Source organism: Schistocerca cancellata, chromosome 3 (assembly GCF_023864275.1).
Source record: "Schistocerca cancellata isolate TAMUIC-IGC-003103 chromosome 3, iqSchCanc2.1, whole genome shotgun sequence".
NCBI lineage: Eukaryota > Metazoa > Arthropoda > Insecta > Orthoptera > Acrididae > Schistocerca > Schistocerca cancellata.
The window spans coordinates 193,100,947-193,127,422 of NC_064628.1; the positions used below are offsets into that span (position 1 = coordinate 193,100,947).

Sequence of the window (26,476 nt, forward strand, 5' to 3'; positions counted from 1 at the left end):
GCGCAGGCGCAACGCTCGTCCGTCTCCGCACTACGAGATGGCGCTGCCATAGAGACGGACCAAATTCTGATTCCGCCGATCCGCGTATTAATATGTAACGCAGCCAATGAGATTGCTGCTAACATAGAACCTTTTCTCCTCACGGATCACATTCGCGCAGTGATACATGAACGTGCGAGGTATTATAACGAGTGTAAAGACCTCCATTAGTCAGTCTGCATTTGTCTGCGCCATTGTGTACCAGACTGCATTTGTCTGCAACAGTCTGTACGAGTTCTACATTTGTCTGTACCAGTCTATAGCCAAGTTTCAGTCTGCACCCAATACTATTACCATATACCTCTACATAGCCATGAAGATAAATGTATAGACACTTTTGTCAAGTATCAGAGATACATGTGAGAATAAGATTAACGTACCAATACCAAAGGAACTTAAGGCTGTCAATTGTAAATAGCATCCAGAACCAAATTAACTAATTTTTATGCTTGTTATTATTTTAATAAATGTGTGTGAAAATTAATCAAGTTCTGTTTAAAGCTGGTCACCGTCAATCTGCTGCTCTAAGCGTGCAAGTGGCATTTCTATCGTCTGATCTAGCAGCAGAAGTTAAACACGCCATGATTAGACCACGAGACATATTGCTGACACTCGCCTACTTCGTTAGAGCGACCAGTCAATGGATGGAGCGACCAATGGATGGTGTGTGTACTGAAGATCTTACAGTACACTCACCACACATAGGCACATATCATCTACAGGGTTACATTAATAAAACAGAAAAACTGTAGGACGGATTCCTGACTGGACATGTAGGAAAAATGATCCTATGAACATGTGTCCGGAAATGGAGCGTGTGCATGACGACCGTTCCGGAGCACAGAATGGCGCCGCATCGCATACAAGTCACAACAGATGTTCAAAGTGGTATCCAGCTAATTCTTTTTAGTGTTTATCTGGCTGACTTCAAACCTTGCAGGAATTAGAATCTGGTGCCACTTCTTGCACCATACAGATATCCTGTCTAAAACATTTTTCAATTCTTTTTATTATCTGATGACATTAAATGATGGTAAGCAACTGTATCATATGAAAACAATGGAAGGTGTCTGTTCAGATTGTGTCTCATATCCATTATGTAGACCAGGAACAACAGAGGGCTTGCAATTTAATTAGAAGCCACTTGGAAGGAACGGTGCCAAATGACTACTGGAAATCTGGAAATATGGAATCAATTGCACATCCCCTGTCGATAGCACCTATCACTCCTTGAGAATAAAGAGTTGGTTGTGTTATACAAAAACGATATTTTCTGAATCCGTGTTGGTTATTTATCAATAATTCAATAAATTGTTTTCTTCGTACGTGATTCATAATTTTAGAACACAGTATATGTTCCAAAATCACACTGCAAATCGATGTTTGTAGTGTGGGTCTGTAATTCAACGGATTACCTTAGTTCCCTTTCAAGGGTGTCCGTGTGACGTGTGAAACTTTCCAGTCTCTGTGTATGGATCTTTCTCCAAGCGAGCGGTTGTATATGACTGCTAAGCGTACTCTGGAAGGACATGACGGGTATACATTCTGGACTGGAAGCCTTGCCTTTCTTAAGAGTTTTAAGCTGCTTCACTTGGCCTTTCTAATCTACTCATGTTGGCAGTTGTTCTTCATTCGGATTCTAGAATACCTACTTCGTCCTCTCCTGTGAAGGAATTTTGTAAACCGCGCTTAATAACTCTGCTTCAGTGACACCGTCGTCAGTAACATCACTATGGTTATCGCGCAGTGAAGGTACTGATGCGTCTGCCACTTGTATACTTTACATACAACTAGAATCTACACTCCTGGAAATTGAAATAAGAACACCGTGAATTCATTGTCCCAGGAAGGGGAAACTTTATTGACACAATCCTGGGGTCAGATACATCACATGATCACACTGACAGAACCACAGGCACATAGACACAGGCAACAGACCATGCACAATGTCGGCACTAGTACAGTGTATATCCACCTTTCGCAGCAATGCAGGCTGCTATTCTCCCATGGAGACGATCATAGAGATGCTGGATGTAGTCCTGTGGAACGGCTTGCCATGCCATTTCCACCTGGCGCCTCAGTTGGACCAGCGTTTGTGCTGGACGTGTAGACCGCGTGAGACGACGCTTCATCCAGTCCCAAACATGCTCAATGGGGGACAGATCCGGAGATCTTGCTGGCCAGGGTAGTTGACTTACACCTTCTAGAGCACCTTGGGTGGCACGGGATACATGCGGACGTGCATTGTCCTGTTGGAACAGCAAGTTCCCTTGCCGGTCTAGGAATGGTAGAACGATGGGTTCGATGACGGTTTGGATGTACCGTGCACTATTCAGTGTCCCCTCGACGATCACCAGTGGTGTACGGCCAGTGTAGGAGATCGCTCCCCACACCATGATGCCGGGTGTTGGCACTGTGTGCCTCGGTCGTATGCAGTCCTGATTGTGGCGCTCACCTGCACGGCGCCAAACACGCATACGACCGTCATTGGCACCAAGGCAGAAGCGACTCTCATCGCTGAAGACGACACGTCTCCATTCGTCCCTCCATTCACGCCTGTCGCGACACCACTGGAGGCGGGCTGCACGATGTTGGGGCGTGAGCGGAAGACGGCCTAACGGTGTGCGGGACCGTAGCCCAGCTTCATGGAAACGGTTGCGAATGGTCCTGGTCCCCTACGGCACTGCGTAGGATCCTACGGTCTTGGCGTGCATCCGTGCGTCGCTGCGGTCCGGTCCCAGATCGACGGGCACGTGCACCTTCCGCCGACCACTGGCGACAACATCGATGTACTGTGGAGACCTCACGCCCCACGTGTTGAGCAATTCGGCGGTACGTCCACCCGGCCTCCCGCATGCCCACTATACGCCCTCGCTCAAAGTCCGTCAACTGCACATACGGTTCACGTCCACGCTGTCGCGGCATGCTACCAGTGTTAAAGACTGCGATGGAGCTCCGCATGCCACGGCAAACTGGCTGACACTAACGGTGTCGCTGCACAAATGCTGCGCAGCTAGCGCCATTCGACGGCCAACACCGCGGTTCCTGGTGTGTCCGCTGTGCCGTGCGTGTGATCATTGCTTGTACAGCCCTCTCGCAGTGTCCGGAGCAAGTATGGTGGGTCTGACACACCGGTGTCAATGTGTTCCTTTTTTCCATTTCCAGGAGTGTATTTGGGTTTTATGTCAGAATTGGAGACAGAGTTTCGTTGTGTAAATTATTAAATGAATTTCGCACTGAAGTTTGCGTTAAATTTCGATCTTCTGTAAAACTACGCTAATCTTGGCGATTATGCGTTGTTTTAAATTTGCACGCTTTTTTCGTTGCTTATGCAACACTGTTCTGTCATGTTTCGTGTACCATCGGGGATCATGACCATCTTCTATTAATTACTTGGTACATATCTCTCAACAATTTCTTTGAATTTAAAACACATCTGGTCTATGTGTCAAGCTAATCTTTATCAACTTTTTAAAAGAGATGTATTTTGTGTTTATTTCTAATGAGTTTGGATGTCACGGTATTCAGTAAAACTATAAGAAACTTGAGGTCACTAATCCCTCTTTCTCTCATGTTGATCATTGTCTGGTCGGAGTTCAGTCACGTTGTCTGCAGAAAGGGGGCGGGGGGAGCGGCTTCGATTAGTAATCAAAAAGTTCTCGGTCTTGGATTACAACCTCACCACTGCATGAATTTTGAAAAAAATTATCAGCAATGGTGGCCGAAGCCTTCCGGCATAAGAAGTCACCTTCATTCAGCCAACGACCTTGTGGAAATGGGCGGAAGAGCGGATACATATTCAGGGCACTCTCCTGCTCTTGGGATTGGAAACTGCCCCAAAGGGCGGAAAAATTAGCAATGATCAACGGAATGAAGGTGAAGAAGATGGGAACCACTGAACTGAAGAACACAATGTGCATCCTCTGGATATGTGACCTGTAACTGAGGAAGGTATCATGATGATCTCTTTACTGTATTGTTAAAAGATTCCGGACTCATCCCCCATTTGGATCTCCTGGAAAGGACTGCCAAGGAGGAGGTGGCAATGAGAAAAAAATTGGAAACTAAAGAACAGACAACATGTTTACGAGTCGAGGCATGGAATGTCAGAAGGTTGAATGTGACAGAAAATTTGAAAAAGGATATGCGAAGGCTCAGGCTAGTTAATGCGGGGGGTCAGTGAAGTGAAATGGAAAGAAGACGAGGATTTCTGTTCAGAAGAGTTAAGGGTAATATCAACAGAAGCAGAAATCGTATATCTGGAGTATGATTCGTTAAGAATAGGAAGGTAGCGCAGAGAGTGAATTACTGTGAACCGTTCAGTGATACGGTTGTTCTTATCAGAATCGACAGCAAACAAAAACAGACAAGGATAGCCAAGAGTATATGCCAACGTCGCAAGCTGAAGATGAAGAGAGAGGGAAAGTATATAAGGATATTGAAAGTTTAATAAAGTGAGATGAAAATCTAGTAGCCATGGGGGAATGAAATTCAGTTGCAGGGAAAGGAATAGAAGAAATGTTACAGGAGAATTTGCTCTTGGGACAAAGTGTGGAAGATGAGAAAGACTGAGTTCTGTAACAAATTTCAGCTAGTAACGGCGAACACTCTGTTCGAGAATCACAAGAGGAGGAGGTGTGTTTGGAAATGGCGTAGAGACACGGGAAGAGTCTGGTTAGATTAATTCATGATCAGGTACAGATTCCGAAATCAGATACTGGATTGTAAGGCGTATCCAGGAGCAGATGTAGACTCAGATAACAATTTAGGAGTGAAAGAGTAGGCTGAAGTTTAAAAGGCTAGTCAGGAAAAATCAATGTCGAAGGTAGTGGGATACGAAAGTACTGAAAAAGGAGATACGCTCGAATTTCTCTGAGGGTATGTGTACTGCGACAGGTAATAAGTTAGTCGGGTGTTCAGTTGAAGAGGGGTATACATTTCTCAAAAAGTCACTCTCAGGAATGAAAAACGTAGGTATAGGATGGTAACTGCAAAGAAAACATGGGTAGTAGAGAAATACTTCACTTGATCGATGAAAGAAGGAAGTACAAAAATATTTAGAGATATTAAGGAATACCGAAATACAAGTCATTGAGGAATGAAGTAACTAGAAAGTTCACGGTAGCTAAATAGAAAAGACGGCATGAAAATGCGAAGAAGTCGAAAAATAAATTACTGTAGAAAGGACTGACTCAGCATATAGAAATATCCAAATAACCTCCAGTAAAATTAAAAACAAGTGTGGTTACATTAAGGCTGCAGCGGGAATTCCACTGTTAAAATGAGAGGAGAGGCCGTATAGATGGAAAGACCACAATGAAGTCTTCTATAATGGGAAGACCTGTGTAGTGACCTGATTGAAGAAAAAATATGAGACGACATAGAAGATATAGAGGATCGAGTACTAGAATCAGAATTTAAAAGAGCTTTGGACGACTTAAGATCGAATAAGGCAGAAGGGACAGAACACATTCAATCAGAATCTCTAATACCATTAGGGAAAGTGGCAGCAGAACGGCCGTTAATATTTTGTGAAGAATATGCGAGTCTAGTTATATACGACCTGACTTTCAAATAAACATCATCCATACAGTTTCGAAGATCGTAAGAGCCAACAAGTGCTAGAATTACTGTATAATTAGCTTAACAGTTCATTCGTCCAAGTTGTTTAGAAGGATAATGTGCAGAAGAATGGTAAAGAAAAATAAGGATGTGTTACATGAAGACCAGTTTTTCTTTAAGAAGGTAAAGACAATGCAGAGTCAGTTATGACGTTGAGTTTGAGAGTGGAAGCCAGACGAAAGAAAAATCTAGATATTTTCATAGGTTTTATCGACCTGGAAAAATCGTTCCACAATGTAAAATGGTACAAGACGTTGGAAATTCTGATAAAAATAGGGTTAAGCTGTAGAGAAAGACGGGCGATACTTGTACAAGAGCTAAGAGGAAATAATAAGAGTGGAAGACCAAGAACGAATTCTTCGGATTAAAAATGACAGGGATGAAGTATTTTGTCCGTACTTTTCAATTTATCCGTAGAAGAAGCAACAACGAAAATAAAAGAAGGATTACAGAGAGGAATTAAAATGAGATATGTAATGGGTGTCAATGATGAGATTCGCTGATTACATTGCAGTCGTAAGTGATAGAAAAGAAGAATTAAAGTGTCTGCTGAATGGAATGAATAGTATATTGAGTACAGAATATCGGTTAATAGTAAATCGAAGAAAGACGTGAGTAATGAGGAGAAATGAGAATATCGAGACTTAACGTGGGAATCACGAAGTAGATGAAGATAAGGAATTGTGCTACCTAGACAGCAAAATAGCCCACATCGGACTGACCAAGGGGAACATGATAAGCGGACTAACACTGGCAAAAACGGCATCCCTGGTCAAGAGAAATCTAGAGGTGGTATCAAACATAGGCCTTACTTAATCTGAGGAATAAATATCTGGAGCGCAGCACTGCATGGTAGCGAAACACGGACAGTGTAAAAACCGGAAACGATGCGAATCCATATGAGAAATGGTGCTACAGAAGTCATTCAGTACGGTTTCGGAAGAAGTTCTATGCCAACCACCGAATGATCTTTTATGCATACCACCGACTTTAAACAGTAATTTCGCCAACATATCGAGGGTAGATTGAAGTCATGAGAAAATACAATTCTATTATTGGGGTACCTATTTGAAATGAGACTCAAGTTTTCTTTGAACTGTTCAGCAACTGAATCATCTGAGTCCTGCGGCCAGTAAAAGGACTGTAACCTCCCCCTCACTTACCGACCTTAATGACAGTGAAAGATGAAACCGCGTGTACCTAATGGGAGTTTTGGAAAAGCAATCGTCACCGAAGTTAAGCTGTCGGTAAAGAGGGAGGAAAGGGTTACATCTAAATGAAAGGAAATGTGCTAATGAAACTGGTGGAAATTAATTTTGAAAAGGGGTAAAGTTAATAAAGAAAGTAAATGTGCAGCCGTTACGTTAACAATTAACTAGCGGTAATTAGGTATTTGAGATTTGGGGAAAATCACGGTCGCCAGTCCTAAGGACAATTACTATAGTAACTGAAAAAGAAAGGTTATTACACATATAATTAGCACTAGAAGCGTGGCAACTGAAGGTTGACACGTGTAGTGTGAAAACTGAAAGTTTGTCAGAAGTAATAAATTTCGCTACACTCTGACTTAATTTAGCAAAAGAATTAATAAAACAGGAAAATCGAAAGTTAACTTTAGTGACTGAAGTTAATAGTGAGCTTTCTTTCTGAAGCACATCGAAATTAAGTAAAATACGGTTAGTCTTGGACTACCTCAACAATCATTTCTAGAGCTACTTGAATCTACGCAATTTAGAAATAAGAGATTTAACTTTGAACTTGAATTAAATGATTCTGAACAATTAGCAATAGTAAAATTTAGTACGTACCAAGCTGAGCTGCAGTCACAGGTACGCTAAAATATGCTAACAAAACTCGCACTCTTAATTTGTGCTTATGTAATCTGAATATTGTAGCCAGCTATGAATACTTTGAAATTAAAGCAGTGAAATCGAATGGTATAATTTTAATGCTGGCGTTTAAATTTCAACGACACTCGGGTTCATTTCGGAAAAGGAAGGGACCCTGCTTGGTAATGCAATTGGGACAATGAGCAACAAAGGTTCATGCTAAGTTGCTGTTATTATAGTTACGAAAATGGTACAGTTTGAAAAGCTGAGGTCTGCCATACAGTTCTAAAACTTTACTTGCTTCCAGTCTTCCTTGATGGTTGATTGAAGGTTTGAAGCCGTCGATCGAGGAGGTGGCGACAGTCACTCATTGTCGGCCACCGCTGTTGCAGAAGCTGGATGTTGGCGCGCCTTCTTCTCGACACGGTCACCAGACGAAACGGGCTCTTGATGTGCGCTAGTTAATGTTTCCCGTCCGCGACACCATGTCAGAAACTATCATCGCAAGTCGAGCGCAATTACATGCTGCCAAACCCCGAAAGCGCGGCAACTCGCGGGAGCGTCACACAACACACCGGCTCCACTCGCTACTCCCGCCAGACTCCTTCTCTCAGCCCGCGCTCCACGCGGCAGAGTTAACACTACCAAAGATCCTACACACTTTGATTCTTCACACGACCTATCGACGTAATCGTTCGATAGCAGTTTTCCCTAGGCAAGACCCAGCGTAAAAATACAAATAATATTTACGAAACAAACCAATTATACATCGACATAAATGCATAAATATACAAATAGTAAAACAATTACAATATACAAAGAGACAGAAATGTCATATCTTGAGGTAACAAAGCAAGGAAAAAAAATAGTACAATAGATGGAAATAGGAGGATATGCATTTCCGGCGTTACAGGACCCAATTATTAATTTATTGCTGTTGTAAAGTATTAACTCGTGGGAACTGCCTACTTCAGTTTAACTGCAAGGTAAACTACTTTAACAGCAATGAATTATTCTCCACCGGCTGTATTATTCTACTCTTTCTGAACACAGATAGGTTCTTCGTAAAAATTTCCGATGAATGTTTTTCCAACTTAAGCCAGATTTCCGTACCAATGACTATTTGAGATTCAGTGCTTGCTATTAGCGCTTGGAAGTTTGGTACTTCTCCAACACTGCTACCACATTTACATCTATAATATTCATTGTTCTTATGTCTATATTCTGCCTGTGTTTTTCCTACACACTGTGAAAGTGAAGCCCTTCTTCAACATTCCCTACACCGTCTAACCCAAAATAACCATCCAGTCCCCTCCACACAGCCACCGCTAAGCGTGCAGCCACTTCCTATATATAGTGGACTCCTATTTAGCAGAACCCGGAAACCCACCAACCTATGGCGCAAGTGGAGGAATCTGTGACGCACACACCCACACAACCGTTAGAACGTCTGACTCAGACGGTCCACTCAACTGTCTCCCAAAGGACCACAGTCGGTTCTATCGACTGTACGTCACATGGTGATCTCCTCCTTCATTTCGTAAGAAAGGCTAGCAGTTTTTACTATTTCAGATATCCGCCTGAAAACAGAGATAATCTCTTCTGATCCATAGCGACGCATGTAATTAGTACCAACACGAGCCACCACCTGCATCTGGCTGCACCCACTGCTTTCAAGGCACCAAGAAGACTTCGTTCTTCATCTGGAATGACTCCTCCCAGTAAGCTTACAGACTGCACATTGGATTCCTTCCCCCCCCCCCTCAAAGTCATATACCTAAGGGGTCCCATAATGAGCTGCCAACTACCAGTACTCCCATCCTAAATGAATTCCCAGACCATGCAGGCTGACAGCATACCTCTGGATCAGGCGAGCGACCTCATCTGCCTCAATGACTTCATTGTCCATAGATAGCGTCCAAAACCTGTTTGTCAGACAAATTGAGGACGACCTCCCATCGGCCTCTCAGAACGTCTCTCACTGCCGACCATACCTTGGAAACACCGCCTACTCAACCATGGGTGAGATATCAACCTTAGTGCGGGTAATATCCGGAGCTGCCGCAGTAGTTGACCGACCTGGGACACATGGATATCCTGGACATCCCTCAGATCTCCCCATCTAGCCCCCCCCCCCCCCCTTCTCACAGTGATGTCCATTGGAAACAGCCATAAGTTGTGCTATCGAAGTCAACGCCACCTAGAGCTGACAGCGAAGGGTCACCAAATCGGGTCGCATATCACCACAGCAATCGTAGTTCAAACCCATACTAAAGACGGCCTCGTAAATACAGAGACATGCACAAAATATGTATAGCTAAAGAACACTGACGAAATATAACATAATTCAATTCTTATGACAAGTTGTGTCAACTCACGGTACCTGTACTCGCAAACGAAAGGAGTACTCGCTGTTATCTGTGAACGTTGGTCTGCTCTAACTGATGGTCTGGTCAACACCACAGTTGTGGTGTTCTAATACATCCAAAAAGGACAAGAATTATTTACTAATGTTAACATCAAAAAGAAGAGAACAAACTCCGGCAATATGATACACAGTGCCAGTTGAGTAGGAATTACTTCTAACTTCACGATTTTCAGCCACAGGCAACTCATAAGAATGCTTGAAGTTTAGTGTGCAAAAACCACAAACACTATTAGCTAACATTTTTTTGTAAATATGTGTTCAAAAGGGTTTCTAATGACTGATCATATAGACATGGGTTGATTCTTGACACCAAATAAATTAAGCGCTCAGATGGGAAACGCATTTCTTTTTGTTGTTCAAATCCAGCGGTGCCGAAACTGCATTGTGCATATGTGGAGTAAGAAGTCACTCACTGACCTGCGAAATGAGCAGCAAACCCAAAATGTGCCGAGCATAGGTGGCAACATCCCAAAATTGCGTCCCTGGTGGAGCCAAAACGACTCTCTCCCCCACAAACCTCATCCGCGGGCCGGATTGAAACAAATAGCGGGCCATAGATACTGCTAAAAATATAAACTCAATGAAATTTACTGTTTCTCATTGTTGCATTACGGCTTACAAATTGGCATAAAACTGCGTCAGTAAAAATATGAAAAATTTTTACCGGGAAACTTCTGAACTTCTGAAAATGAAGTGACTCATACTGAAGTGAACGACTATTTTATTAAAAAGGTAAAACATTAGACTGCAAGTTGTTGTGAATCTTCCGTTTATAATACTGATCACCGTAAAATTGTAAATGATATAGATCTAAAATGACCTTTTCACAAAACGGGAAAAAGCATACAGAGGCGACTGACAGTCAAATAGTGCACTTACACATATATACAGGGTGTTACAAAAAGGTACGGCCAAGCTTTCAGGAAACATTCCACACACACAAAGAAAGAAAATATGTTATGTGGACATGTGTCTGGAAACGCTTAATTTCCAATTTAGAGCTCATTTTAGTTTCGTCAGTATGTACTGTACTTCCTCGATTCACCGCCAGTTGGCCCAATTGAAGGAAGGTAATGTTGACTTCGGTGCTTGTGTTGACATGCGACTCATTGCTCTACAGTACCAGCATCAAGCACATCAGTACGTTGCATCAACAGGTTAGTGTTCATCACGAACGTGGTTTTGCAGTCAGTGCAATGTTAACAAATGCGGAGTTGGCAGATACCCATTTGATGTATGGATTAGCACTGGGCAATAGCCGTGGCGCGGTACGTTTGTATCGAGACAGATTTCCCGACAGGAGGTGTCCCGACAGGAAGACGTTCGAAGCAATTGATCGGCGTCCTAGGGAGCATGGAACATTCCAGCCTATTACTCGCGACTGGGGAAGACCTAGAACGACGAGGACACCTGCAATGGACGAGGCAATTCTTCATGCAGTTGACGATAACCCTCATTTCAGCGTCAGAGAAGTTGCTGCTGTACAAGGCAACGTTGACCACGTCACTGTATGGAGAGTGCTACGGGAGAACCAGTTGTTTCCGTACCATGTACAGCGTGTGCAGGCACTATCAGCAGCTGATTGGCCTCCACGGGTACACTTATGCGAATGGTTCATCCAACAATGTGTCAATCCTCATTTCAGTGCAAATGTTCCTTTTACGGATGAGGCTTCATTCCAACGTGATCATATTGTAAATTGTCACAATCAACATGTGTGGGCTGACGAGAATCCGCACGCAATTGTGCAATCACGTCATCAACACAGATTTTCTGTGAACGTTTGGGCAGGCGTTGTTGGTGATGTCTTGATTGGGCCCCATGTTCTTCCACCTCCGCTCAATGGAGCACGTTATCATGATTTCATACGGGATAGTCTACCTGTGCTGCTAGAACATGTGCCTTTACAAGTAAGACACAACATGTGGTTCGTGCACGATGGAGCTCCTGCACATTTCAGTCGAAGTGTTCGTACGCTTCTCAACAACAGATTCGGTGACCGATGGATTGGTAGAGGCGGACCAATTCTATGGCCTCCACGCTCTCCTGACCTCAACCCAGTTGACTTTCATTTACGGGGGCATTTGAAAGATCTTGTCTACGCAACCCCGGTACCAAATGTAGAGACTCTTCATGCTCGTATCGTGGACGGCTGTGATACAATACACCATTCTCCAGGGCTGCATCAGCGCATTAGGGATTCCATGCGACGGAGGGTGGATGCAGGTATCCTCGATAAAGGAGGGCATTTTGAACATTTCCTTTAACAAAGTGAAGTCACGCTGGTACGTTCTGTTGCTGTGTGTTTTCATTCCATGATTAATGTGATTTGAAGAGAAGTAATAAAATGAGCTCTAACATGGAAAGTAAGCGTTTCCGGACACATGTCCACATAACATATTTTCTTTCTTTGCGTGTGAGGAATGTTTCCTGAAAGTTTGGCCGTACATTTTTGTAACACCCTGTATACAGTAATGCCTGAAATTAATGTGGGTGGTTCATTGTTATCAGTCCAATATGTATCTGTTCCAAAATCGTATATACTGTATGACAGTCTTCCTATATGACGATTAACATGTTACTACACACAAAAATACAGTGCATACTTTATTTAAAACGATAAACATATCGCATACAGCTTAGGTTCTCCGCGTGCGGAGCGACTCAAATGAAGCCCGTTGCCGACGTTGATTTGAACGACCAGATTGTGAGCATTGGCTCCGAACAGGCAGAGGGAATACATTCCATTTTACTCAACTAAAAGCTCCCGGGCTACTGCTGCAGGGAGTTGTCTAGGAAGCGGTAGTGCAAAGTGCGAGGTGCTGGGAATAGCCTTCAAGACAATAGTTCTGTCGATCAGTTTTACAAAACAGTTCGGCAAGCAGTTGGCCAGAAATCAATGGACGACTTTACGAATAATGCAGATACTGAAAGCTAGTTCTGAAATAGGTTTGCGAAAGACAATAATCAATGTACTTCCATTGAAATATTATTTAATAATGTGCTCATTGTGTGGTTTATTTCTTTCATAATTTTCTATATTTATTTGCCGCATGTATAAAAGCAATCAGCACTTTCGGGCCTCAAAGTGATTCAAATCTACCTCCACACAAAATGGTTCAAACGGCTCTAAGCACTATGGGACTTAACACATGAGGTAATCAGTCCCCAGGACATAAAACTACTTAAACCTAGCTAACATAAGGACATCACACACATCCATGCCCGTAGCAGCAGTGCCTAGAACCGCTCCGCCACAGCGGCCGTCACCTCCACACAGACACATTCTCGTTCGTATTGCTATGACAGTAGTAGCCAAACAGCAGCAATGTTTACTCATTCTATGAAAAGCATTGAATTTCGATTCTGAGTGTTTCAGTTCCTCGGCTGCTACAAACAGCCTGCAGTTCATGTTTGTCTTTTTGCTTGGATGAATCCAGAACTCCCTTCGTTTTCTCATTCGCATGAATTGAAAATAGAGCTCCACGTGTTTGTCTGAGGATTAATCTGGACTCGACAACTCGAGTGTGACAGAAAGATACACGGGTGCCACAAACAATATTTCCTTACCTCTACGGTGGCATTTCAGAGTTGCGTCAGGTGTGCAATTGCATTACCAACCAGTCGGCAACTGGTTGCCCGTTTCGATCGCCTGCCCGTTGCGTCCCTTTTCAGTGACACTGTGTTTGGTCGGTTTCAGAATCATTCTGATGCTATCTCTGACAACTGGCGCTCTGTTGATTAGTGGAAGCTGTGACTGTTGCTGGACGGTTACGCTCCACTGGCGCTGATGTGCGGGACTGTGATGCGGTGTGTGACGTCACAGGGGGAGGAGATGCTGGTGCTGCCGCTGATGACGATGGGGGCGCTGCTGGTAGCGGGCAGCGCGTGCAGCCTGCTGCTGCCGGAGACGCTGCACCGCGGTCTGCCGCAGACGCTAGAGGACGGCGAGGCCTTCGGCCGCGACTGGAGCTGGAGGGACTTCATCCGCTGCTGTCCGCCCAGGTAGGTATCCAGCCCACCGCGGTGCGCTCTCTCCGCGACAATCCTTCATTCTGACGTGAACGTTTTCCTTGTATTGTTTGCCCTACGCTGACCTGTTCGTGTTACTTACACACTGCCTGTTACTTTTCGAGACGGGAAGATGAGCCATACCCGGCTCGAAATCATCCGGCTGATTTTAGACCGTTATTCTTGTACACCTGCCGTTCTGAGTGTAGATTTCAGAATGTTTCAACGCTGTTTTTGGCAATTTCTAGACTGGTCCACAGTCTCCACCTCATGGTATGCTATATGCGAAAAAAACACAATGCCATTCAGAATACATTTAGATGATTCACAGCCAGATGGCGCATACGACTTACCTCCCTAAGGGTACCTGGTAAGTCTGTTGTGACAGGAAGGATGTCTGGCCATACACTCTGCATTATATAGTGGGTGATCAAAAAGTCAGTATAAATTTGAAAATTGAAAAAATCATGGAACAATGTAGGTAGAGAGGTACAAATTGACACACATGCCTGGAATGACATGGGGTTTTATTAGAACCAAAAAAATACAAACGTTCAAAAAATGTCCGACAGATGGCGCTTCATCTGATCAGAAGATCAATAATTAGCATAACAAGGTAAGACAAAGCAAAGATGATGAAATTTACAGGAAATGGTCAATATGTCCACCATCATTCCTCAACAATAGCTGTAGGCGAGGAATAATGTTGTGAACAGCACTGTAAAGCATGTCCGGAGTTATGGTGAGGCATTGGCGTCGGATGTTGTCTTTCAGCATCCCGAAGAGATGTCGGTCGATCACGATACACTTGAGACTTCAGGTAACCCCAAAGCCGATAATCGCACGGGCTGAGGTCTGGCGACCTGGGAGGCCAAGCATGACGAAAGTGGCGGCTGAGCACACGATCATCACCAAACGACGCACGCAAGAGATCTTTCACGCGTCTACCAATATGGTTTTCTTTTTTTTGTTCTAATAAAACCCCATGTCATTCCAAGCATGTGTGTCAATTGTTACCTCTCTGTCTATATTATTCCGTGGTTTATTAAGTTTTCAAATTTATACTGACTTTTTGATCACACTGTATATATATAAAGCTGGTTTTACAACCTCCTAGGGAACAGGAGTCGAGCGTATAGGCTGCAGTGCATGACACACATGCTGTTTTGGAATAATATAAGTCAGCTTTATCTACCTGCTTTGCATTGCAGCTTGAACGTCAGTGGCAAATGTTTTGACGTAGCCTGCGTTATACGACAGGCATCTTGTGGGAGGAGTAACGGCCTGCTTTACTGAACTATACTGCAGGGGCTATACGTGCCAATGAGCATGCTGTGGATAGGTTGAGATGGATAGAGGTGGGGCAGAAGGAAACTGACGGAAGGGAGGGGAAGAAGATATGTTCAGAGGGAGAAGTTGGAGAAAATGTACAAGGCCAAGTGCAGGAGAAAATGAGGAGACTGAGAGATTGAGGAGGAGGAGGTAGACAGGTAAAAGTGGGAGGATGAATGGACAGAGGGAGGAAGAAGTGGACTCATTGAGGAATGGGAGGTGGTGTGTTCAATATATTTGTCGAAGACATACACGAGTGAAGCCATGGTGAAAAAGCTAATATCAAAATATAGCTAAAAATTTTTCAGTCTTTCTTTCTTCTCAGTTGTATATGTTTTGCGGCCTGAATAGTTGTGTCAGAGACGAAAAAACAAACGATGTAAATTATTTTTAATATCAATATAGTTGCGGCATTCGCACCGTTCGAATCTGTCGACAGCAGTGAATAAAATAAAAACTGGTCAAATAACGATAGACAGCGGATCCCTCACGACGGTATAAAAGCGAGAAAAGGAGGACTGTATTCGGAATATTCCGGGAAGTGCGGAAATAATAACTGGCTCAAACCACATGGCATCCTCGTGACAACGTTGTAGAACTAAATGTAAGGCGCGATCATAAAGTTTCCGTGCTAAGGCAGCACAGTCCAGAATCGGTATGCCAATGAGGCAGAATCGCCGTGAGTATCGACGCAGACACTCGTCTTAAGAAAGGGTCCTGCCCTGCTGCGTTAAGAAGTGCAAACTGCCTGTTGAATATTCTCCTCGATACAGGAATTATCGACCCTTCAAAGACTTTTTTAAGGGACTGAAGACGTGAAAATCGCACGGGGAGAGATGACGACTGTCGGGCAGTGTTCGAGTGTCTCCCACTTGAGCTGGCGTAACTTTTGCATTACGACATCTGCAGTATGGGAAAGTACGTTATTGTGAAGCAACAACACAGAACCTGCCGTATCACTCCGCAACAGTGGTTCTAGACATGCGTTCGTCCCTGAGACATTCTTTAATCTCCGACATGACTGTCTACTGGTGTTCGTCTTTCGCCATACAGGAAAGGAATAACAGTACGTTGATTTTGTTTGGACGCATTTGGTTATTACGTTGCCATAGTTCACTCTTGAGCATTTACCGCAAGCACGTGGAACGACGCAAATGACACAATAATCCCTTGCCTACATGTAAGGGCTTATGTACACGCACTAAGGTCGCGCTACTTTGCATGTACGCTACAGAAACTCCCTCAAATGGAAACTTTTTGATTATCCCTTATATAATCAACTACTCCCACCCTTACATGCACGACCATTTCACGAGTGTACCGTGAATATCAGGAATCCGGTAAAACATCAATTCTCCGACATCGCTGCGGCCGGAGGAAGATCCTGCAAGAACGCGACCAAAGACGACTGAAGAGAATCCTCCAAAGTGACAGAAGTGCAAACCTTCCGCAAATTGCTGCATATTTCGGTGTTGAGCCATCAACAAGTGTCAGCGTGTGAACCATTCAACGAAACATCATCGATGTGGCTTACGAAGCCGAAGGTCCACTCGTGTACCTTGATGACTGCACGACCCAAAGCTTTACGCCTCGCCTGGGCCCGTCAACACCGACATCGACTGTTGATGACTAGAAACATTTTGCCAGCTCGGACGAGTCACGTTCCAAATTGTATCGAGCTGATGGACGTGTACGGGTATGGAGACAACCTCGTGAATCCATGGGCCTGCATGACAGAAGGGGACTGTTCAAGTTGGTGGAGGCTCTGCAGTGGTGTGGGGCGTGTCCAGTTGGTGTGATGCGACTTTGAAAGGAGGCACGTACGTAAGCGTCCAGTCTGATCAGCCGCATCCATTCATGACCATTGTGGATTCCGGCGGACTTAGGCAACTACTGTAGGGCAATAAGACACCCCATACGTCCAGAAATTCTACAGAGTGGCTACAGGAACACTTTTCTGAGTTATACCACTTTCGCAGGCCACCAAACTCCCACACATGAATCTTATTGAGCATGTGTGGGATGACTTGCAACGTGCTGTTCAAAAGACATCTCCACCACTTTGTACTCATACGGGTTTATGGACAGCCCTGCAGGATTCGTGGTGTCAGTTCCCTTCAGCGCTACTTCAAATGTTAGGCAGGTGTACCAGTTTCTTTTCTCTTCAGTGTATAACGAGTGCCTTTATCATCTGCGTCTTCTGTGCTATAACCGTCGAAGATACTCCTGTGTATGCTTTAAGGTGTTGGTGGTCTATCTAAATGTTCAATTTTTAGGGCAAATTTCTTTAAAGTCAGTACCCTCATTAAGGAAATATATTATGACTGTGGCCCAACATTGTGAAAAAAAATTATCTGTGACTAATGTTTCATCTAGTACTAAATATTCCCAGGTTTTGAAGCACTGAAGTCCCTATTCTCATATCTATCACTCCTCATAACTTTCGTTTTCGTGTTGTTCCCTCTAAAATCAAATACTGTTTGCTTTACGGTACCTCGATACTTTAGGAGAAGAGCACATGAGAATGTATCGCAAATGTCGTATAATATGATAAACGAGGCTGCAGTGGCTTCATGCTGGGTCCACTGAATTGTAAATTATGAACTTCCATACAACATTTTCTTTCCCATTTCCTATCAAGTTTTTTCTGAGAGCACGTGCAGTGGTATCCATATTTCGTCGCACTCGTCTATATCACAACTGTTCTTGTTATGATCGACAAACTTGTCAATATGGACTTCATAGCTTGTTAATATCTCTAAAGTCTCCTGCATTTGATGATGCAGTAATCCACGTCCTCAAGTGACGTCCAGTCAATATACGACTCTACATCCATGTCAAAGAGCATAAAAGTGTTTCCCACGACAATCGTCTCACCAGTTGATTTTTTGCCGGTACCTGCTAAAGCCCAACGAACCCTATTACACAGTAAAGCTTGATACATAATTACTACTTGACAGTTCACAAATATAATCCACGCTAGGTCGTTGTGAAGTTGTAGACATACACCAAAAGTAGAATCAAGGTAGTCTGGTAATCGAGTTCTTTAGCATCTGTGTATATCCATGCATTCGAATCCAAAGAGCTGTCCAGCTTTAATAAGCAGCTCACCGTCACCCATACACATGTTAATACAGTACGGCAAGATATGAAATGAGTTCATGCTGGATAGGCGGATGGTTTTACATTTCATGCATGACATCAGACATCAGGGATGAGGCCTACGTTATTGCATGTCTTATCAGCTGCAGATGAAGCCTTCAAAAGTGTACACGAGGTGAAAAAAGTCATATTACACCTCCAATAACATCTCTCCTTTTGCTCGGCTTGGTGCAGCAACTTCACATGATTGAACTCAAGAAGTCGTTCGTGGTCCCCTACAGATATATTGAGCCATGCTGCCTCAATAGCCATCCAGCGAAAGTGGGGCCAGCGCAGGATTTTATGCAAGAACTGACCTCTCGACTATGTCCCATAAATGTTCGACTGGATTCATTCTGGGTGTTGTGGGTGGCCAAATCATTCGCTAAGACTCTCCAGAGTGTTCTTAAAACGAATCACTAACAAAAGTGGCTCGGTGAAATGTCGCATTGTCATCCGTAATAATTACATCGTTATTTTGGAACATGAAGTCCATGAATAGCTGCAGAGGTCCCCGTGTAGCCGTAAATACTTATTTCCAGTCAAAGATCGGTTCAGTTGAACCAGAGGACCCAGTGAATTGCGTCTAAACAGAGCTCACACGATTTTTTAACTACCAACTGCTTTCACGGTACCTTGTTGACAGCTTAGGTCCTTGGCTTCGCTGGGTCTCCCCATACTCGAACCCTATCATCAGCTCTGACCAATCGAAATCGGGACTCATCTGACCAGGCAACGATTTTCCAGTCGTCTAGGAACCAATCGATATGGCCGTCAACCCAAGAGAGGCGCGGAAGGCGATGTCGTGCTGTTACCAAAGGCATTCAGGTCGATCGTCTGCTACCGTAGCCCACCGACGCAAAATTATGCCGCACTGTCCTAACGGATACGTTCCACATCGATTTCTGCGGTTATTTCACGACGTTTTGATTGTATGTTAGCACTTACAACTCTACGCACACGCCCCCTGCTCTCTATCATAATGTGAAGGCTGTCGGCCACTGCGTTCTTCATGGTGAGATGTAATACCCGAAATTTTATGATCTCGGCACACACCTGACACTGTTGATCGCGGAATATTGAATTTCCGAACGATTTCCGAAATGGAATGTCCAATTCTTCTAGCTCCATCCACCATTCCGCGTTCTAAGTCTGTTAATTTCTGTCATGCGGTAATAATTACGGTGGAAACGTTTTCACGTGAGTCATCTGAGTATAGACGACAGCTTCACCACTGCACTGCACTTTTATACCTTATGTACGCGACGTTACCGCCTTCCGTACATGTACATACCGCCATCCTATGACTTTCATCACCTCAGTTTATATTACAGAGTATCGATCTCTTAGTCTGAGGACACAGATACGGCTTTTCACCACACCTAATTGGCTCATAAGGGTGGAAGTGTTGCTGTAGGTAGAGGAATTGCGGTACAGCTATGGGGAAGGGAAAGGAGGGAGGGGAGTGGAAATGTGTGTGGCCACGGAGCCGTGAGTTTTGAAGTCTGTTTCTACATCGGGTGGTGTCGGTAGTTACACTGTGTCCTCAGTGTCATCACGATGATTGAACCGGCTGGTGTTCTAGTCTCCGGTTCCTGCTATGAGACATTGATGCTGGAGGTGATAAAAGGTCCTAACCCATGAGAGACATGCTTTGACGTCGCTGGACCTTTGGTTACTTTCCTGTCAGGTGTCTAAAGTTGTACTGAGCTGGATCTAGGGCCAGTAGTGGTTTGCTCAAGGTGGATGCTGCTATTCGTGGTCACAGCAGGTTTGTATGCCATACTGGCATGCAGCCATTGTCTTCCACAGTGAACATGTGTCACCCTCGGCAGTTCTGATAAGGCACCATAGCCATCGTGGACCGTTCTCGCAGGTTGGAGCTAATATCTCTGTGCCCAACGAGTATTGGGCACAATCGAGATAGTTGGATGAATTGTAGGCCACACGAAGTCCCAGTCTGGTCGATATCGGTAGTCGTGCAGCTTTTACACTGGAATTGTAGTCATGTCAGAGGTCAGTGGCTGGGTAAGGACCTCTACTCTGTGTACAGTTCACATCGTTTTCCGAATCTGCACCATAATGGGGTGAACGATCCACTCGGCTTCACCACTGGATTGTTAGAACAGCACTGTTAATAATTCCGTTATGCCATTCTAGGAGTAGAAAGATACTAAATGAGAATAGAGGGTCCTTAGCTAAGACTATTGTTTCTAAGCCCCATTCATTCACGAATATTTTCCGCAAACCGCTTATTGTCTCTTTGCTGCGGTATTTGGCATTCAAATCAGAGTCAGGAATTTGGTGTATGTGTAGATGATATTGAGCCTAATTTCTCGCATCAATGTGCGTGCAAAACCCACATGTATGTGCTCCTACGAGAGCTGCGGCCTTGGCACAGGTCTGGATCCGTTGCATGGGTGTTGACAAGTTGACACATAGGCTGCACAGGATCTGGCTGTCTTCTCTATGCCCGTTATTTGGGTTCGCGATCATACTGTGGCAGTTTGTTTGTATAGGACCGCTTTGATTAAACAAAATTTTACAATATACTCTCCTTTACGCCCGGTGTGATGTTAGGGAAACTAGCATACCACCTTGCGAATATTATCTTTCGTGTCACACCAGTGTTTACCAAGCTAGAGGCTTATGACAGAGTGATGGAATGGTGGCAGGGTGGCCACCAGGAAATCATGAGCATTGTTTTGAGAACCAGTACCATGTGGTTCTTGCTTTGAGAGAAACCTAAGTTGGTGTTCTGGAAGTGAATGATGGGTGCCATTCCAGTCAATCTTGGCGAAAACTTGTTTTAGTAGAGGATCCTTAGCTGTGTCCTTTGTAATTATGACTGCTGTGAAGGGAAAACACTGACTGTGAATTTATGGTTGCTTTCAAATGGCCACAAATACGGATGAAACCATTTGGTATGCGGAAAACTGCCAGTGGTATTTTGTCCACTGACTTGATGTAATGGATTGAGGGTGGCTTGCTGCAACACCCTATCTGGTTCTCGATTTTATTCTGCAATATTACTGGCATTGATCTAGTTGTAAACAAGTGAGGACCTACTGAAGACTGTAAATGCGTATTTCAACTTTACTGGTTTCTCCGATTAATACGTTTGTTAGTGACGTACGTTCCTTCATAAGGTTCATATCCGTATGGTGTTCACATTATTGCATATAATGTAACACAAGACCAAAACAAACAGCATATAATGCACTTCACATAAAAGGGTAAAGTTTAGTAACTGTACTGTTGTATATCGGTTAACATTTCATTTATGGATATGGTACGAGAATATTTATCTCTTGGGAAATTCTGTTATGTTTGGTGATGAATAAACATTCGATACAGAATTCAAGAAATAATTACATATTGAAGATGTCTACTTACCGACCCTTGTGCCGCTGTCAAGGGTGTAGCACGACTATTCGCTACAGTTCCGTAGTCATGTAATAAGCCACGAGATCGTTCTAGCAGTCTGTAGATGCTAAATATGCCTACTTGAGCCACAGTTTTATGTTCTCACGCGATTTGGCGCACTATTATTTCTACATAGCATGCGTACATTTGAGTGTGCTAGCCCACAGAGCAGGATTATCTAGCGTGTGCCCAATCACATGCCGTAATGGAATGTTTGTCGCTAACACCGTAGACTCAGTCACCTGACCGTCCTGTGCAGTAACGCTCCCCATAGAGTCTCTGCAGATTTTGAATGTCATTACGTTGCGAGTGTGGACATATATCGTTAGAGATACAATGTGCTTGTACAAGGGTTTCGTTTCATATGAACCTAAGTAATTTGGACTGAGCATCTCGAATGCACTTCACCTAGAAATTTTAAGAGATAAATTCAAGCACATTTTGGTTGTTTGCGTTAAAAGGTACAGATTACAAGTCGCTCTTTTTGTTACAGGTAAAGAAGAGTTATTTTAGACTTTTAGTGCAATTTATCATGCTGCCACCCTTCAATTTCATACATTATGCCGCCATGGCACTGTGAAATAGTTTCCTAATACGCTAAGGTGAAATTATACCAAAGAAATATCGAATTTTGGACTAAGACCTGCAGGAAGAAAAAGTTATTTTCTCGTATCTGGTGCCGTATGATTAATCTCCTTTGATTTTAGAGGAGCTGTGTTATTAATAGTACGTGGTCACTCTCCATGACATAGATACTGTTACTGCAGTTTACTATTGTAGCTAGTTACAGAAGTCCATGTGCAAAATCTGTATAACACGGAATTAATGGCGTAGATCTTTATACCAGCGCAAAAATGCTCCAATTGGGGCACTTAAAAAGCGAATATACTCATGTTTAAAGGACTGTCAATGAAAACTTTTTTTCTTTAGTCATCTGTCTTCTGACTGGTTTGATACGACCTGCCACGAATCCACAAGCTACTCTCCTGTGCCAACCTCTTCCTTTCAGATTAGCACTTGCAACCTACGTACTCAATTATTTGCTGGATTTACAGTTTCTGCCTTCTACAACTCCCTTTAGTACAATGGATTGGTTCGTTGGTTTGGGGTATAAAGGGAGCAAACTGCAGGGTCGTAAGTCCCTTTTTCCCCAGGCAAACAAGTCTCCAAGGGAAAACAGTTAAAAAACCAGTTGGAGAAGTAAAATCGCATTAAGTTCATGGGGAACCACATTGAAAGAGAAAACGAAAGAAGAGAACGAAACGGGAGACGTACATTGAAAGAAAAGGTAGAGTAAAATCATATTGCGGATAGCCTAGCCTGGCTGATCACAAGGACAAAAAAATTATGAGACAGCCACTCCGCAGCTTAAAAGACAAGGTGAGAGGAACACACATAGGGGAAGGAACAACACCGAGGCCAACGAAAGAAAGAGTGATGAAGAGGTAAAAGGGAGGGTGGTGGCCTGGGAGAGAAGGCCAGACGCTCAACCTTAGATTGTACTATAAAAATTCCCCCTCGTGAAGAAAACGTAAAACTAAATCGGCCGTTGAGGTATTGTCACCCAACACTATAGGTAGGGTGCTGGGTAAGTTAAAAGTCTGACGCAGAGCTGCTAAAACTAGGCAGTCCAACAAGAGGTGGACAACAGTCATACAGGAGCTACAGCGACACCGAGTTGAGTCCTCTAAATGGAGGACGTGGCTATGTGTTAGCCAAGTATGGCCAATGTGGACCCAACAAAAGGCCACAGAATCCATGCGAGTGGCTCACATGGATGACCAGCACACATTCGTTTATCTGGGGTACTGAATGTCCGCCATTCAGTTTCCTAGATCACGAAAACCTTGCGGTGGAAGATCGTTTGTCCGGCCGTGGTAGCAGAGCGGTTCTAGGCGCTTCAGTCCGGAACCGCGCGACTGCTACGGTCGCAGGCTCGAATCCTGCCTCAGGCATGGATGTGTGTGATGTTCGTAGGTTAGTTAGGTCTAAGTAGTTCTAAGTTTTAGGGGACTGATGACTTCCGATGTCAAGTCCCATAGTGCTCAGAGCCATTTGAACCATTTTTTTTTTAAACCATTTGGAGGTCAGTCTCCGACAGGCGGATCTCTATAGTTGTCTCACCGGTAACCTGTTTGGCCAGGCTATGACCCAGTTCATTGCTCAGTATCCCGACATGTCCTGCAGTCCCAATGCAGGTCATTGACCGTCAACTGCTGCTGAGGGCATAAAGAGACTCTTGAATAGTCATTACCAAAGGATGTCGACGAAATCATTGGTTGAGAGCTTGTAGGCTGCTTAAGGAGTCACAACAGATAATGAAGGACTCTCTGGCGCAGGAATGGATATGCTAAAGGGTGCGTTAGATGGCTACCAACTCTATACTGAAAACACTGCAGCCGTCTGACATGGAGCGCTGATCAGTATGTACAACGTGAACATAAACGTAGCCAACAAGACTGTCGACCATTGAACCATCCTTGTAGACTGTTTCTGAGTCCTCAAACTTGCTAAGAAGAGAGAGACATTGCTGGCAGAGGGCCTCAGGTGGAATGGTGCCTTTTGAGCCTTGTGATAGGTCCAGCCAAAGCCGTGGCCGAGGTATGGACCATAGGGGTGTACATAAGTGAACCTGCAGGATAGGTGGTATGGGGAAGAGTCGAGTTCGGTAAGAAGTGACCAGACATGGATGGCAAGGGGACTCCCAGTTGTGGACCGCCGTTGTGGGAGATGGATCACCATGTTACGGAAAAGAAGATGGTATAGTGGATGACGAGGCAAACTATGAATGTGGGTGCTAAAATTTGCAAGCAGCAGTTGCCGCCGGAGCCACAATGTAGGAACGCCAGCTTCCTCAAGGGGGCATTTCAAGGGCTCATTCGGAAGGCTCCCATTGCGTGTGAAAGTCCACTGTGTTGAATAGGGTCCAGCAGACACAGTGCAAAGGGCGATATTGAACCATACAAGAGGCTCCCATAGACAATACAGGACTGTACGAGAACTCTGTACAGCTTCAGCAGTGCAAGAAGGTCAGCACCCTAGTCGGTGTGGCTCAGGCATCGAATAATATTAAGATGGTGCCAGTAATTGTCCTTAAGCTGATGAAGATGGGGAATCCAAGTTAAGTGGGCGTCAAAGACCAGTCCCAAAAAGCAGTAAGTCTGGATAGGGATGGACAGAAGTGCATGACGCAAGTCTTCGTAGTCAAAAACTGAAAGGTGAGAGAGAGCACCCACGACTACGCCTTTCATATAGCCCCCTACCATCGGCCTTCAGTCACACCCATTGAAGAGGAGCAGGACGAAATACTAAAATCGTCAGCATATAGCAGAGGAGGCACTGACGACCTTACTGCTAATGCGAGACCATTGACAGAAATTAAAAAGAGTGGGACACTCAGGACAAAGCCCTGTGAGAGCCCATTCTGTTGTGCATGTGGTGCACTGTGGGTAGCACAGACGTGAACTCTGAAAGTGTGGAGTGACAAAAGGTTCTGTATAAAAACCGGGAGTGGGCCCCAGAGAGGTGTCGCCAAGTTTTATCGTAGGCCATCGTCAGGTCGAAAAAGATGGTAACAGGGTGCTGCGGACGGGAAAAGGTCGATCCAATGGCAGACTGCAGTCTCCAGGTGGACCAAGATATTGATGGCGGACCGCCCTTAGCGGAAAGAGCTCTGGGGTGGAACCAGAAGGCTCCAAGACCCAAGGAGCCAACATAGGTGCTTGCTGATCATATGTTTGAGCAGCTTGCACAGAACGTTGGTGAGGTTGATAGGACGATAGCTATCAACATCTAGAGGGTTTGTACCAGGCTTTAGCACTGGGATGATGATACTTCCCCACCACTGCGATGGGACTTCACGGTCGCTCTTATGTAATTGATGATGGCAAGGAGGTGGCGCTGGGAATCCGCTGACAGATGTTTAGGCATTTGGGAATGAATGCGTTCTGGGCCAGGGCGTGCGTCAGCAAGGGCACTGTGGAATTCCCACTCACTGAATGGAGCATTATATGGTTGCGGGTGATGTGGAGGTAAAGAGAGGTTTCTCGTTGCAACTACTGTTTGAAGATATGAAAGGTGATGTGGTAATTCTCAGACACAGAATTTAAAACATAAAGCTCGGCAAGGTGTTCTGTGATTACATCTGGATCGGCAGACATAGCTCCGTTTGTGGAAGTTCCAGGTACACCTGCAGGTGTCTAATAGCTATAAAGTAGGCAGAGCTTGGTCCAAACCTGGGAAGGGGAGGTTCGTGTACCAATGGTGGAGACATAGTGTTACCAACACTCCCCCTTACGTCGTTTTTTGAGTAGACAGACCTGGGCATGGGACCATTTAAAGGTGAAGAACTTCTCCAGGGAGGGGTGGCGCTTATGACACTGGAGGGCTTGCTAACGGTCTCTAATGGCCACAGCGATTTCCGGTGACCACCAAGGCATTGACTTTCATTGGGGGCAACTGGAGGAACAAGGGACTGCCGATTCAGCAGTGGCCACAATGGTATTAGTGATGATATGGATCACCTCATAGATGCTGCCATGAAACGGAGATTCATGGCTCGTAGCAGAGGTGAAAGTGTCTCAGCCTTGGGAAGAGCCCAGATGGACCAGCGTCTAGATGAGGGACGCTGGGGTAGTGATAGGAAGAG

At 44.4% G+C, this 26,476-nt stretch overlaps 1 protein-coding gene across 1 annotated transcript in view; it reads left to right on the forward strand.

The window, feature by feature from the left end:
• LOC126176203 (beta-alanine transporter-like) overlaps positions 1–26,476 on the forward strand; it is a 503,717-nt gene that overhangs the window by 441,399 nt on the left and 35,842 nt on the right. The window contains exon 11 of the mRNA XM_049923347.1: positions 13,745–13,923. Within this exon, the coding sequence (XP_049779304.1) occupies positions 13,745–13,923 (179 nt within the window). The remainder of the gene's footprint in view (positions 1–13,744; positions 13,924–26,476) is intronic.